Source organism: Diabrotica virgifera, chromosome 2 (genome assembly GCF_917563875.1).
Source record: "Diabrotica virgifera virgifera chromosome 2, PGI_DIABVI_V3a".
NCBI classification, from domain to species: domain Eukaryota; kingdom Metazoa; phylum Arthropoda; class Insecta; order Coleoptera; family Chrysomelidae; genus Diabrotica; species Diabrotica virgifera.
This window is the reverse complement of record NC_065444.1, coordinates 46813432-46829273: the sequence shown is the minus strand read 5'-3', so window position 1 is coordinate 46829273 and position 15842 is coordinate 46813432. Positions and strand designations below refer to the sequence as shown.

General features: G+C 31.6%; 1 protein-coding gene across 2 annotated transcripts in view; it reads left to right on the top strand.

Annotated features, from left to right (window-relative positions):
* Positions 1–15842, top strand: part of LOC114339438 (bromodomain-containing protein 4-like) — a 60722-nt gene that overhangs the window by 30163 nt on the left and 14717 nt on the right. For both annotated transcript variants that reach the window (XM_028290101.2, XM_028290109.2), the window contains 4 exons: positions 1497–1659; positions 3556–3816; positions 11594–11716; positions 15262–15390. In XM_028290101.2, coding sequence (XP_028145902.1) covers positions 1497–1659; positions 3556–3816; positions 11594–11716; positions 15262–15390 — 676 coding nt within the window. The remainder of the gene's footprint in view (positions 1–1496; positions 1660–3555; positions 3817–11593; positions 11717–15261; positions 15391–15842) is intronic.

The window sequence follows — 15842 nt, the reverse complement described above, 5'->3', positions numbered from 1 at the left end:
GAAGGTAAATGCGTGGCCAAAGTGTCCTCCATTTGCCTTCTCCTATTTTCGTCGTCTCTGTGTTTATATATTGTAAAAACCTGAGATACAGGATGCAGCCAGAAAGCAGTTTATTAGCGAAAAGTCTTAGATTTAAAATATTGTTTATTATATTTTTGATTTTAATTATTCTAATTGTTTAAAAAGTAGTAAACTTTGTATCTGGGGCTTTTCGTTGTTTTCCTCGTATTGCGAGAGATGTCGCTAGATTGCGTCTCAAAAGGTGGAATCATTGCACCGCGATGGTTCGCCTTAAATAGGCAGGTTATTGATGTTTGATTCAGGGTTGTGACTGCATAGTTCCACCGAGGACGCATGAGATGCAGAAATAGATATCTGGAGATGGTGGTCCAACTCTGAATCAAATTAAAACAAAACTGCCGTTATCTCTTAATTTCAAACTTAAATTGTGGCTTATTCCCAAATAAAATAGTAAATTACATTGCTGAAGGTTCTATCAATTTTGTTTATCACAGACAAAACAATTAAAAAAAAACAATTCACCATTTTATAAATTCTTCTTCTAAAGTACCTTTATATTTCACAATTATTGAAAATTGTTGTTATGAAATGTTGTTTGGAATTAAAACTATGTTCTAACATAGTTTTAGATGCAATTACATCCTTCTAATTAAAAAAAAATATTTGAAAATTTTTCTCAAATTACCGATACCCAACATCATAGATAACTCTTTTATTATTAAAAAAAACTAAGTTTTAGAACAAATTGTATTTAGAATAAATTGTGTTTTAGAATAAATTTATGACTTGCAAATTGTAGAAGCCTCGGAGGTGTTACCAGAGAAGGTTCCCATTGTGTTCAGTCTGGTAGGATGTACAATAATATTTTTGGATGTTGTTTTATGTGCTATTAGATTGAAAATTTAGTTTTTTGCTAGCAGTTGCCGCTAGGGCATCCCTGCCATTTCGTTCGTTGCAATCCGTGACTTCACGCCGGGGTTTGTCCTAGTTGGGTCAGAGGGAGCAGCATATGTGCCTCCTGATGAGAGACGAATAAGTTTCGAAACCGGTAGAGGTGCTTGCTGCACTTTCTCATTGAACTGGAATAATGATGCGACTGTAGTTTCGTGTTGCAACGAAATTGAAAATGTTTATTTACGAAAAAAAGTTATTGTTCATAAAAGCTCTGTAGGGTCTAAAATCCAAGATGCAACCATCAGATCAAATTTTATCAATTTTATACGAGGTTTGTCAGAAAATATGAATTTCGCTCAAGAGTAAATACCTTTATACATAGTTCACAATATTTAAATTAGCACATAATTACACCTTAAAAACATATTTTTAACTCTAAACAACTTTTAAATAACAACTTTTAATAAACAACAATTTAAATACGTAAATAAACAAAGTTTCGTTATGATAATGTTAGTCTCATTGTTAGTTTGTGTTATTTTATTTTTGTATGAGTTTAATTTTATATCTGTTTATTGCAGAATAGGCCACCATTTCCGTATCAATTTCCAATACCTCCATCTCCGTTTCCAATGGCTGGAATGCATCCTCTTCAACAAATGTATGCTATGCACTCAGCTTTGCAGCCAAACCAATCGTTTAACATTCCAAATAATTTTGCTCCTCCCAGATCTTTTACAGCAAGTAAGTATACTTTATATATTTATTTTGTTATTTACACAAACATACCCGGATCAACCAATAAGGGAGAACGTGCACAGATAGACCGAATATAGTACATTCTTTCATGGTTTTTGCTGTAAATTTTAAAGAACCGCTTAGATTAACATAAAATTTGGCGTACGCATGGATAACATATCAAAGAAAACAAGTGATATGGTGCCAATGTGTGTTTTTGCCCTGGGGGTGAGTTTCACCCCATCTCAGGGGTGAAAAAATATATGTCCAAGATTAGTCCCGAAATGGATAAACTGACTAATTTTAAGCAACTTTTGTTCTGTAGAGTTTTTTCACCAAATCAATACATTTCGAGTTATTTGCAAGTGAATATTATGTTCATCTTTAAACAAAATAACAACGTTTTTAGACGGTTTTTTATAGCTAATGAAAAATAGGTTCATATTCGAAAAATTCTAAATAGAATAATTCAATGTGAAATATCCAAACAATAAAGAATTCTCGGGGAAAAACATTTCAACTTGTTTAAAGTGGTTAAAAAAAGCTTTAATTCTGTTTTTATAAAAAAAATTTCAAGCATCAAATATAAGCAAGTTACTCTCAAAATAAAGTTGGACTCTTTTGTTTTGGCAAAAAAATTAGGAAGATCACCCCCTAATTAGCAACTTAAATGAAATTAATCGTTACCGCTTCACAAGTTACTATACTTATGTTGTGTTTATATGATCTGTAAGTTTCATCGATTAAAGTGCTTATTTTTGAAAAAATTTGGTTTTAAATTAAAATTTTAAAAAAATTTTATTTTGAAAAAAAAATGTTTTTTTTTTCAAAATAACTTAAAACTTGTTAGAGATACCAAAAATCTTAAATAAAAAAAAGTCGGCTTTACTTTTCTGAATATTTTGTATTCTTTTGTTTTTCTGTAAGACAAAAATTGGTTCAGATTCAGTGTTTCTAAATTTGCATACACTCGTGATAAGTAAGTCGTTCAAGCCCGTTTAACTACAGCTCTTTCAAATATAAGCACTTTCAACCTATGAAACTTACAGATTATATTATGATCAATACATACGCGAGTAAAAAACTTGTGAAGTGGTAACAATTAAGTTCATTTGAAATGCTAATTAGGGGGTGATTTTCCCGATTTCTTACCAAAAAAAGGGACCCACTATATTTTGAACGTAACTTGTTTACTTTTGACGCTAAAAAAATTTGTTTTAAAAAACAGAAATAAGGATTTTTTAAACACTTTAAAAAAGTTAAAATGAGTTTTCCCCAAATAAGTGCTTAATTTTTTGGTTATAGCACGTTAAAATATTCGATTTGGAATTTGACAAATATGAACCTGTTTTTCATTAGCTATAACTCTGCTTTTACTAGGTATAGTGACCTAATATATACACCACGTTTTTCACTTTTTTACGTGCTATATATTTGATAAGAATTTTTGTCTAACAAATACTCACTTTTTGAATTATTTGCGAAAAACCGTTTGAACCAGTGGTTATTTTCTAACTTGAAGAAGTAGAATGTTAAAAAAAAAAATTTTAATTTCTAATCTAAATTCATCATCATCATCACGTAGCGCTACAACCCTGGGTGGGTCCTGGCTGACTGTACAACTTTCTTCCAATTTGTTCGGTCTTCCATCAACCTAGGGTCAAATGGAATGTTCATTTTTCGGAGATCTGCTTGGATGTTATCTCTCCATCGCATTCTGGGACGTCCGAGTGGTCTTTTGCCTGTAGGAATCTCCTCCCATACCAGTCTTACAAGTCTCTCGTTATGAAGTCTGTGCACGTGGCCTGCCCATCTTAGTCGCTGTGATTTAATTTCTTGGACAATATCGGTGTCATTGTAGATGTAGTAAATTAGATGTACTGAAAATTCTTTATTTTTTAGCTCGTACGATGTCATACTACAATGTGCCAAATTCAATGCAGTCGATACCAGATCCGATGCCATCGATGCCAAATTCAATGCAGTCTATGCCAAATTCAATGCAGTCTTTGCCAAATTCAATGCAGTCTATGCCAAATTCAATTCAGTCTATGCCAAATTCAATGCTATCGATGCCAAATTCAATGCAGTCGACGTTTCCAAATGCAATTCATCCACCAATGAATTGCATGAATAATTTCCAACCATTTCAATCTATTCCAGGTATATATGATTTAAATGTTCGATATAAGTACATAAATACAATACATTTATTAGCCGATTTATAACAAAATATGTTTGGGATGTAAAAGATGGAACTTTTTTGCAAAGTGTGTGAGAGTTTAAAAATGTATACTAGAATAAAACTAGTAAACCTTCATATTTTTTTAGAAACATTTTAGAAAATTATTTCACGTTCTACGTACCACATAATTTTAATAGATCATTGTACAAAGGATTCCAGGACTTTTCTTATGTAAAAGAAATATTTTCAGTTAAATTGGCCGAAATTTTGCACAAGCGCACGCAGTACGCAAATGTAATTGGTCATGCTAATCTCAAAAGAGTTTATTGCTCCAAGGTTCAAAAACCAATTAGGTCTCGATCCCGCGTATGAAAAAAAAGTTGATTAATAGCAAGCTGAAAATTTGTTAATAGCTTAAGGGTGTCTAGTGGGACAAACTTTGATGTATGGGAACACTGGAACAGGGGAAGTTTTAATTGTGGCACAATTTAAAAATTTGGAGCGTCAGACCACGAAAACGTCCCATGTATTTTGTCGGACAGAACTTCCAATTGATTTGTTACCCTTTCATTAAACTCTCATGCAAAAATCAGACTGCTATTTGTCACCTATCATAATTCCTGTAATTTGACATGTTCTACGTGTTCCACTCATTAAAATGCCCAGTTGGTGATAAATAATAAAAGTCTGATTTTTGCAGGACAGTTTAATGAAAGGGTAACAAATTAATTGGAAGTTCTGTCCGACAAAATACATGGGACGTTTTCGTAGTCTGACGTTCCAAATTTTTAACCTGTTCCACAATTAAAACTTCCCCTGTTCCAGTGTTCCCATAGATCAACGTTTGTCCGACTAGATATACTTAAGCTATTAAAAAAATTTCAGCTTGCTATTAATCAACTTTTTTTTCATACGCGAGATCCAGACCTAAATTGTTTCAGAGTTGAATATAGTACAGTGGAACCCCGATAAGTCGGCCCCCGATAACCCGGAAGTCCGGCTAACCCGGACCGATTTTTATCAGACAAAAATTTCAACAATAAAAATGTATGTAATATAATATTTAAGACTTAATGTGTATTTGTGTAATTTGAACTATGCGATAGTAAAAATGACTCAAAAACCGTTCCGTTCTTAAATAACATAACACCGTTCCGATTGTGACTGTATTGTGTGTAGTACAGTCTTGTATTGGTTCGCTTCCTTTCTGTAATCGTGCTTTAGATATATTTGTGTTTGCGTGTATTTTTGTCTACGTAATAGCAACAAAACGTAAAATTGTTGTAGTGACAATGGAAAAGAAACTAGAAGGCATTAGGTAGAATTGATACAGGCGAATCTTTAAAAACAATTACAGCATCATAATATGGTGTCGGTATATCAACAGTATTGGAATGGAAGAAAAATAGAACTAAAATCCAAGAATTTTGTTTGAAAATGATAACAAAAGACAGTTTGGACAATCGGTGCAAAGCTAATAAAGCTAAAAATGAGACTCTCGACGACGCTTTGTGTGTGTGATTTTGTGCGGAACGCGAACGTGGTTTACCAGTGTCTGGACCAACTCTATACTCTATACTATACTCTATATGCTATACTCTATACTCTATACTATACTTTATACAACTATACCTAATTTAGATGTGTACTGTGCATACAGGGTGTCCCGAAAAGATTAGTTATAAATTATACCATAGATTCTGGGGTCAAACATAGGTTGATTGAACCTCACTTACCTATATACAATAGTGCACACAAAAAAAGTTACAGCTCTTTGAAGTTACAAAATGAGAATCGATTTTTTTTCATATATCGAAAACTCTTCGAGATTTTTTACTGAAAATGGAAATGTGGCATTCTTATGGCAGCAACATTTAAAAAAAAAATAAAGTGAAATTTGTGCACCCCATAAGAATTTTATGGGGGTTTTGTTCCTTTAAACCCCCCAAACTTTTGTGTACGTTCCAATTAAATTATTATTGTGACACCATTAGTTAAACACAATGTTTTTAAAACTTTTTTACTTCTTAGTACTTTTTCGATAAGCCAGTGTTTATCGACATATTTTGAATATTTGTTGAATCCACCACGTATTTGTATACGGTTAAGTACGATTATTATTATGTAAGTACTATTAATAATCTGAAAATTTATTTATAATTTACATTTTTAGGTATATTTTGAGAAAGAAGCCACATCTCGGTAAAAGGTGACTTGTCAAAAAAAGACTAAGAGGCAAAAAAGTTTTAAAAACAATGCGTTTAACTATTGGTATCACAAGAATAGATTAATTGGAACGTACACAAACATTTGGGGGTTTAAAGGAACAAAACCCCCATAAAATTTTTATTGGGTAGACAAACTTCACTATAATTCTGTTTTAAGATGATCCTGCCATATTAATGATACATGTCCATTTTCAATAAAAAATCGCTAATAGTTTTCGATATATTGAAGAAAATCGATTTTCATTTTGTAAATTCAAGGGACTGTAACTTTTTTTATGAGCACATTTATACTAAGGTAAGTAGGTTCAATCGAACTATTTTTGACCCCAGAATGTGTGGTATAATTTATGACCAATCTTTTCGGGACACCCTGTATATATTTCATGTTATTTCAATTATAACGGAGTTTATCTGTAAGTATACCTTATTTTATTAATTTTTACCATATTCGCCGGCTAACCCGGATTTTCGATAACCCGGATCGGCCGCGGTCCCGATTAATCCGAGTTATCGAGGTCCCACTGTATACAGTATGGTGCAAATGAAAGGAATAAATTCGTTATTTCGTAAACCGGCGACTTTAAGGAAAAATCCCGAAACAGGTCGACTTTTATTTTTAAATGACGATATTTTGGCATATATGGCATACTAGTAACGTCATCCATCTGGGTGTGATGACGTAATCGATGATTTTTTTTAAATGACAATAGGGTCGTGTGCTACCACATTTGAAAGGTTATTCCATTCTCTATTCAGTAACATAAACATTTACATTATTAATTATAAAGGGTGACCAAAAAATGTTAATTCAAAATAAATTTTACTGCTGTCATGAATCAGAAAAAATGGTTATTTCACAAATAAACAATGGTTTTTCGTTTAAATTAATATTTAAACTTCCAAGAGGCAGGTGGCTGGCGGGAGCTGGCTAGATCATTGAATTTAATCGATAAGCAATTAGTCCAGAAAGCCACTGCGCATCCGCTAGGAAAAATATTCTAATTCGGATTTTTTGCACAGTCTTACTCAAAAAGGACTCCTTTTTACAAATTTGCTTGTTGCCAGGACCAAAAGGTGGTCAAAAATTTTATAAACGTTTTTTTTTTCGTTTTTTTCCTAAAATAATTTTTTTTGTATGGAAAAAGTTTTCTTAGGTTTTTTGGATCATTCCAAACAGAAAAGGTCTTTAGTGAGTTTTCTGTAAAAATGATATTTTTTGACATATAAGCGATTAAAAATTGAAAAATTGCAAAATCGGCCATTTTGAACCCTCAAACACTATGTGAAAACTGAAAATTTGAATGTTGCCAAGGTAGGTAGATATTCTTTAAACATCGATTGATGAAATCCCGAAGAGGTTTTTGCAATACAATTTTCAAAACTCCTTTGTTTTTTAACTGCTAATCAAGCGTGCGCGACACTATTTTCCACCGACAGTATGGTGCAAATTCGTTAAAAAGGAATAAATTCGTTATTTCGTAATCCGGCGACTTTAAGGAAAAATCCCGAAACCGGTCTATTTTTATTTTTAAGTTATGATATTGTGGCATATATGGTATACTAGTGACGTCATCCGTCTGGGCGTGATGACGTATTCGATGATTTTTTTAAATGAGAATAGGGGTCGTGTGGTAGCTCATTTGAAAAGTTCTTTAATTCTCTATTGGGTAATGTAAACATTTACATAATTATTTATACAGGGTGTCCTTCTACTTCTTTTTTTGTCAAATAATTTAATTTAATAAAAAAAATTTGGACACCCTGTATAAACAATAATGTAAATGTTTATATTACTGAATAGAGAATTAAAGAACATTTCAAATGAGCCCTACTCACACGACCCCTATTCTTATTTAAAAAAATCATCGATTACGTCATCACGCCCAGACGGATGACGTCACTAGTATACCATATATGCCATAATATCATAACTTGAAAATAAAAGTCGACCGGTTTCGGGATTTTTCCTTAAAGTCGCCGGTTTACGAAATAACGAATTTATTCCTTTCATTTGCACCATACTGTCGGTGGAAAATAGTGTCGCGCACGCTTGATTAGCAATTAAAAAAAAAGGAGTTTTGAAAATTGTATTGCAAAAAACTCTTCGGGATTTCATCAATCGATGTTTAAAGAATATCTACCTACCTTGGCAACATTCAAATTTTCAGTTTTTCACATAGTGATTGAGGGTTAAAAATGGCCGATTTCGCAATTTTTCAATTTTTAATCGCTTATATGTCAAAAACTATCATTTTTAGAGAAAAGTCATTAAAGACCTTTCTAAAAAAAATGATCCAAAAAACCTAAAAAAACTTTTTTCCATGCAAAAAAAATTATTTTAGGAAAAAAACAAAAAAAAAACGTTTAAAAAATTTTTGACCACCTTTTGGTCCTGGTAACATGCAAATTTGTTAAAAGGAGTCCTTTTTGAGTAAGATTGTGCAAAAAATCCGAATTAGAATATTTTTCCTAGCGGATGCGCAGTGGCTTTCTGGACTAAATGTTTAATGGTGAAATAAACCTTTTTCTCTATTTTCGGGTAACAGTTAAATGTATTTTGAATTAAATAAATTACATCCATTTTTCTTTTTTTTTGTGAAATAATTTAATTAAAAAATTTATTTTGTACATCCTGTATAAATAATTATGTAAATGTTTATATTATTGAATAGAGAATTTAATAACCTTTCAAATGAGCTAGTACACGATCCCTAGTTCCATTTAAAAAATCATCGATTACGTCATCACGACCAGATGGATGACGTCACTAGTATGACATATACAGTATGTCCCTGTAAGTTGTATCCATATGGAAAACTTTTTTATTATTAATATTACGAAAAAAAGTTATTTTTCATAAAAATCTCTGCCTGGTCCAAAACCTAAGATTCAACCATCAGATATAAAATTTTATGAATGTTATACGAGGTATGTCAAAAAGTTTAAATTTCACTTTATTTTAAGAGTAAAGTAGCTTTATTTTTCACAATATTAAAAATTGCTATTATGAAAAGTTGTTTGGAATTAAAAACTATATTCTAATATGCAATTACATCCTTCCAATTGAAAAAAAAGTTGTTTTTGAAAAATTATAGATAACTAACATTATTTTCAGTTATTTCAATTCTGATAACTCTTTTATTATTAATTTTACGAAAAAAAGTGTTTCTTAATAAAAAGTTCTGGATAGTCTAAAACCTAAAATACAAGCATCTTATATCAAATTTTATCAATTTTATACGAGGTATGTCAAAAAAGATAAATTTAGATCAAAAGTAAAGTACCTTTATAGTTCAGAATATTTCAATTAGAAGGATGCAATTACATACTGAAACATAGTTTTTAATTCTAAATAACTTCTCATAATAACAATTTTGGATATTGTGAAAAATAAACGTATTTTATTCTTGAGCGAAATTAATATTTTTTGACATACCACGTATAAAATTAATAAAATTTGACATATGATGATTGTATTTTAGGTTTTAGACCATGCAGAAGTTTTTATTAAGAATCACTTTTTTTCGTAAAATTAATAATAAAAGAGTTATTTGAATTGAAATAACTGAAAATAATGTTAGTTATCCATAATTAAAAAAAAATCAATTAGAAGGATGTAATTGCATACTAGAATATAGTTTTAATTCCAAACAACTTTTCATAATAGCAAATTTCAATATTGTGAGAAATAGAGCTACTTTACTCTTGAGTGAAATTCAAACTTTTTGACATACATCGTATAATATTCAAAAAATTTGATATTTGATGATTAAATCTTAGGTTTTGGACCATGCAGAGCTTTTTATGAAGAATAACTTTTTTCGTAAAATTAATAATAAAAAAGTTTTCCATATGGATACAACTTCAGGGACATACTGTATATGCCAAAATATCTTGATTTCTAAATAAAAATCGACCTGTTTTGGGATTTTTCCTTAAAGTCACCGGTTTAAGAAATAACGAATTTATTCCTTTCATTTGCACCATACTGTACCGGGTGTCCACTTATATTTTCCCCCATTTTAACTGCCTGTAACTTCTAAACGGTTCAAACTGAATGGATTGAATTTTTTATATCGCTTTCAAATACGAAAATAAAAATGGCGGATTTTTGAAAAAAACGTTGTTGACTTTTTTTAATGGAACACCCAGCATATTTTGTTGTAAATTGAAAGAAAGATCATTCACCTATCCAGCGATATGAAGTTTTTCAAAATCGGTTGTTAAATCACTGAGTAATTAATTTTTAAAGTGAGAGGTGCAACGTGGATATCACATACCAAAATAACATAACTAAGCAAATTAATTTTATGTTATGTGATTTCCACATTGCATCTCTCATTTTAAAAATTAATTGTACACTTATTTGATAACCGATTTTAAAAATTTTTATATCGCTGGATAGGTAAATGACCGTTTTTTCAAGTTAGAAAAAAATATACTGGGTGTTTTAATAAAAAAAGTCAACAACGTTTTTTTTAATTCCGCCATTTTTTATTTAAAAGCGATATAAAAAGTGGTCATTTACTTTAAAACTTGAAAAAACGGTCATTTACCTACCCAGCGATATAATTTATTTTAAAATCGGTTGTCAAATGAGTGAACAATTAATTTTTAAAATGAGAGATGCAATGTGGAAATCACATAACATAATATTATCAATTTGCTTAACTATGTTATTTAGGTATGTGATATCAACGTTGCACCTTTCATTTTAAAAATTAATTACTCAGTGATTTGACAACCGATTTTAAAAAAACTTTATATCGCTGGATAGGTGAATGACCTTTCTTTCAATTTACAAAAAAATATACTGAGTGTTCCATTAAAAAAAGTAAACAATGTTTTTTTCAAAAATCCGCCATTTTTTTCGTATTTGAAAGCGATATAAAAATTCAATCCATTCAGACAAAACTTTTACTAAAATAAAACATTTCAGCGAAAACCTCATATTTCTATCTTGAACCGTTTAGAAGTTACAGGCAGTAAAATGGGGGAAAATATAAGTGGACACCCGGTATAATACCCGTCATCTTGCGGCTAATAATCGATGACAAAATAGATCGTAAAGGTAGTTCCAAGTGCGTGAAAAAGACTAAGGAACATAAGAGTAAAACATGCCGAAGACACATGGATGAGCGCGGTGTAGGTCGCGATCGCGGTCGAGGTTTACATCGATGACAGGCAGAGCATACCGAAGATACACTCCGTATCCTGTTTTGGCATCGACATCGCTGTAAACCGCGATGCAAGGTCGCGAAGGTGAACGGGTGACAAATCCTTGGTATGTATCATCTCATAAAAAAATAAAGGTTTTGTTTTGATATCGATGTAGCGACCGCGATCGCGACCTACACCGCGCTCATCCATGTATCTTCGAGAGAATGGTTTGGTTACTCTAAACAACTTCTTGAAATTCAGGATGATATTGCACTTGGAGAAAAAGAAGAAGTAAAATAAATATGTATTTGACAATTTTTTATATTGATTTTTAAATATTAATTAACAAAATAAAAATATTTTGCAGGTCAACAACAGAACTTTTACCAATATCCTATCCCAAATTTTGCTATGAATTATCCAGATATGAATTGTGTACCATGTCGACCTAATCATTTGGCAGGAGGTCAATATTCACAACAGATGAATTGTAAGTATGCATTTATTAATAATACTAAAACAATCATCAATGGATGATCAATCATCCATTTGATGATTGATCAATGTTAATGTATGAATATACCAAAAAAGTTATAGTAGTCTTTTTTAAAAGAGGAACAAATTTTGTCTTCGCGTATGTCGATATTAATAGAATAGGTACCTACATAACGTAATACATAATTTAAAAAAAAAAACAATACAATAAACTATAAAATGCGATATTTGTGTCTTATGAAGTAGCATTCTTTACACTTATTAAATTGAGAAATATATTGTGATATGACAAATTTAGAGGTGTTACAGTCCTAAACGGTAGATAACGATAGGTAGCGACTCTAACGACCACAGAATAATAGACCTTGGGCAAGATAAATACATAATCAAAAGGAATAAGGAAGTGTACACTTACCTGGATAGAGCCTAATAAAATAAATGTAAATATTCTTCGGGAGAAGATATTATGGAAGCCGCAAAATTATTATTTATTTTGCTTAACAGGCCATCACTAGCGAAGCGGCCATGTAACCATTGTTACCATTGGTAACAGTTACAATTTGCAAATAAATATTTTATGACTACTATGAAAAAATTCCATTTATATTTTTTAAAAATAGAAATATTTGTTAATAGTATCTACCTAATTCAGTAAAATAGCCAACTAGAAGCACGAAAATATCAGCGAGTTTATGTAAAATCGGTTGCACGTTATTATAATACGCCCTTACCACAGTATATAGAGGTTCCCTCTTTATACTGTGCCCTTACTTACCGTGCGCCGCGCCGTTATTTACCACTTCTGTGAGTGGCAACGATGGTAGGATCTTTGTAGTATCGGTCAGGACTGAATACTGAATCGTCTCTGAAAATTTTGCGGGCACGATTGCTCTTAAGCCGCTGTGGATTAGTATTCGTGTTACCAAATTTTAATTTGGTGACACGGCTAGGTAAGGGCCGGTGTAGGTACTTTATGTCCCGGTTAGCTAATCGGGACAGAAAATACCGACCGTAAGAATATCAGACTTAATAAATGCAATTTTAATTATTATTATAATTATAGGTAATAATTATAATTCCATTTATGAAGTCTGTTATTCTTAGGGCCGGTATTTTCTCGATTAAACTCCGGTTAGTTAACCGTACCGGCCCTTTGGATTCGATTATTGCATAATATGCATTATTAATTATTAGTTTATAACTTGTAACTGTACTTGCTTACTATACAGATAACATATCTATACCTTTTTATCCTATATAAATCATATTAATCGATTTTAATTACTTGTCGAAATATATTAATTAACAACAACAATATTATATGACATATAATTATATTGTAGTGTATAATCAATAAAATAAAAATTATTTAATATTTTAGGCTAAAAATGACAAATGAATGTACTGATTAGTATACTAATTATACAATTTGGATTTTTTAATAAAGTATAAAGGTGATATAATACATATTTTACCTAAAAACAACAAATATGTTTTTAGTTTGTAGATACTTTATATAGTTTCTTAAATTTTTAATTTTTTAATTTTATTTCTGTATTTCATCTATTTTTATAATAGACCTGGATCGCGCGTACCAAAAAAAAGTTGTAAGCTGAAAATTCACGGTGTCTAGTCGGACAAACTTTGATGTATGGGAACACTGTATATATAAAAATATTTATAAAATACTTCTGGTTTTGGTAACACTTTAGAAAAAGTCACGCGTCGCCATAAAGTCGTGTTTTTCACTGGGCGTGAAAAACACAATTACATTTTTTTTACTATACATAATATCTACAATATACAATATTAATTTGTCTATTAAAAAATACATCATATAAATATATACATATATATAGCTCTCATTTTACAATACATGGCACATTCTTCTGTTACAATTTCTCTTGTGCTATTCTTACTACTCCTCTCCATTATCTTCTGTCTAATACCTTGTTTCTCCAGTTATCTATTTTTAATTCTCGTAAATCTGCTTGGACGCTGTCAAACCATCTTTTACGGGGTCTTCCTTTCCTTTTTTTCCCTACTGGTTTCCTGTTCAATATCATCCTGGTCATTCTATGGTTTTCCAATCTTTGCACATGTCTCAGCCATCTTATTCTATGCGCCTTTATTATTGCGGTGATTTTTGGTTCCATATACAGCTCTTCCAACTCTTTATTTGTCCTTCTTCTCCATCAAATTTGTGTATTTATGCCTCCGTAAATTGATCGGAGAATTTACCTCTCCCATCTTTCTAATCTTTCTTCAGCTGCCTTTCTTAAAACCCATAATTCAGCTCCATATACAACCGTAGCTCTAATCACTGTCCTTCTTCTTCTTCTTCTTCTTCTTCTTCTTAACTCAGGCGAGACTCGTTAGTCTCTGGCACTCGGTCATAAGACCTTTGTACCAAACCCTGTTCTTCTCCTTAAACTTTAATAAGTCCTGTGGCCTCAACGAAGGCCAAGAGTTTTCTTATTGGTAGTTTTAGGATCTCTTCTGGTTCAAACCTCATTTGACCAGTGAAGTTCTGCCTTACATCACCTAGCACACTGCAATAGCATAGTATGTGTATGGCAGTTTCTTCTTCCATTTCGCACTTTCTGCACCATGGTTCATTCACCTTACCTAGTTGGTATAGGTGATTTCTTAAACGACAATGTCCAGTCACCATTTCAGTGACCGTTTTAATCACTGTCTTGTAAATTCTTTCTTTTGTATTCCTTGAAACAAACTTAGACTTCATTAAGGATCTCAGCATTCCATATTTCTGGTTGCCTTTTTTAATTCTGGATTCTACTCCTTTATCTTCATGTCCATTTTCCTAAACTTTCACACCAAGGTAAGTAAACTCTTCCACTCTGTCAAAACTGTATATAAAATCTTTCTCCCCTTGTATCTTTATAAACTCTTCATTGTCTTGCTGTGTATCACCCATTATCATGTATTTAGTTTTCTTTTCATTTATCTTTAGACCAAACCTATTTACTTCTTTTTCTATCTTTTTCACAATTCTTTTCAATTCTTTGTTTGATTTTGCTAATATTGTTTGATCATCCGCAAAAACAATACATTGATGTTCATTTTTAAATACGGTTCCTTCCATTTTTATGTTGCAATTCCTCATTATTACTTCAAGAACAAGATTGAACAACGTGGTTAACATCGGGTCACCCTGCCTGAGTCCTTGTTTGATTTCGAAGTCCTCTGAGATGTCTGTCCACACTACTTCGCTTTTCGTTTTTGCCAACGTCATTTCAATGAAGCTAATCAATTTTTTGGGGATTGTAATTGTTTCAGAGCACGGTACGTTTCTTTTCAATTTATACGATCATTATGCCTGCTTGAAATCTACGAACAGCGCATACTCATTCGCTGGGTCGTTTTATACTCCGTACAGCAAAATTGTTGAAGCCGCAAAATAAATGTTTCAGATCTTTACATTTTATCTTATAGGCAAATTAAACTATATTATAATTAAAAAGATAAAGCCAGTTCTTCTTTTTATAATTATTTTATAATTATTTTAACTTGTTTTAGGCACACCTGGTCAATATAATAAAGAGAATACCATTCCTTTACCGGACGATGTGTATTCTTGTCAAATAAGGACCAAACACTTTATCGCACAGTATAAAAATGGAGAGTATGTTATAGAACCAGAACAGGGTAAATTATTTGTTTAAGATTATAGTTTCTTAGGACTTGGGGTCTACATTGAAATGAGTATTTAAATATATATACAGGGTGTCCAGAAACTCTACCGACAAACGAAGACATCCTCAGATAATTTTAAGATAATTTAACTCAATTCACCTAGTCCGAAAATGCTTCCTAATGGAGCTAGAGCTATTTGAAGATGGCGGCTGGTAATTAGTTTTTCTTAAATGCCTCTGGAACGCTTCTATTTAGAAAAACAAAAATTGGTACACGTATTTACCTTCCAGAGGGTAATCTATTCCATACACTGCAAATTTCTAGTACCGTCCATAGGCGTCCGTTTTGGGTAGGGCAACGGTTACTGTATTGTATAACTTTTTTGTCTTTAATTTTTAAGCATTTTTAACTCTTGATTATTAAATTGTGAGGTATTCCAGTACTAAAAGGTACTCTTGCTTGAA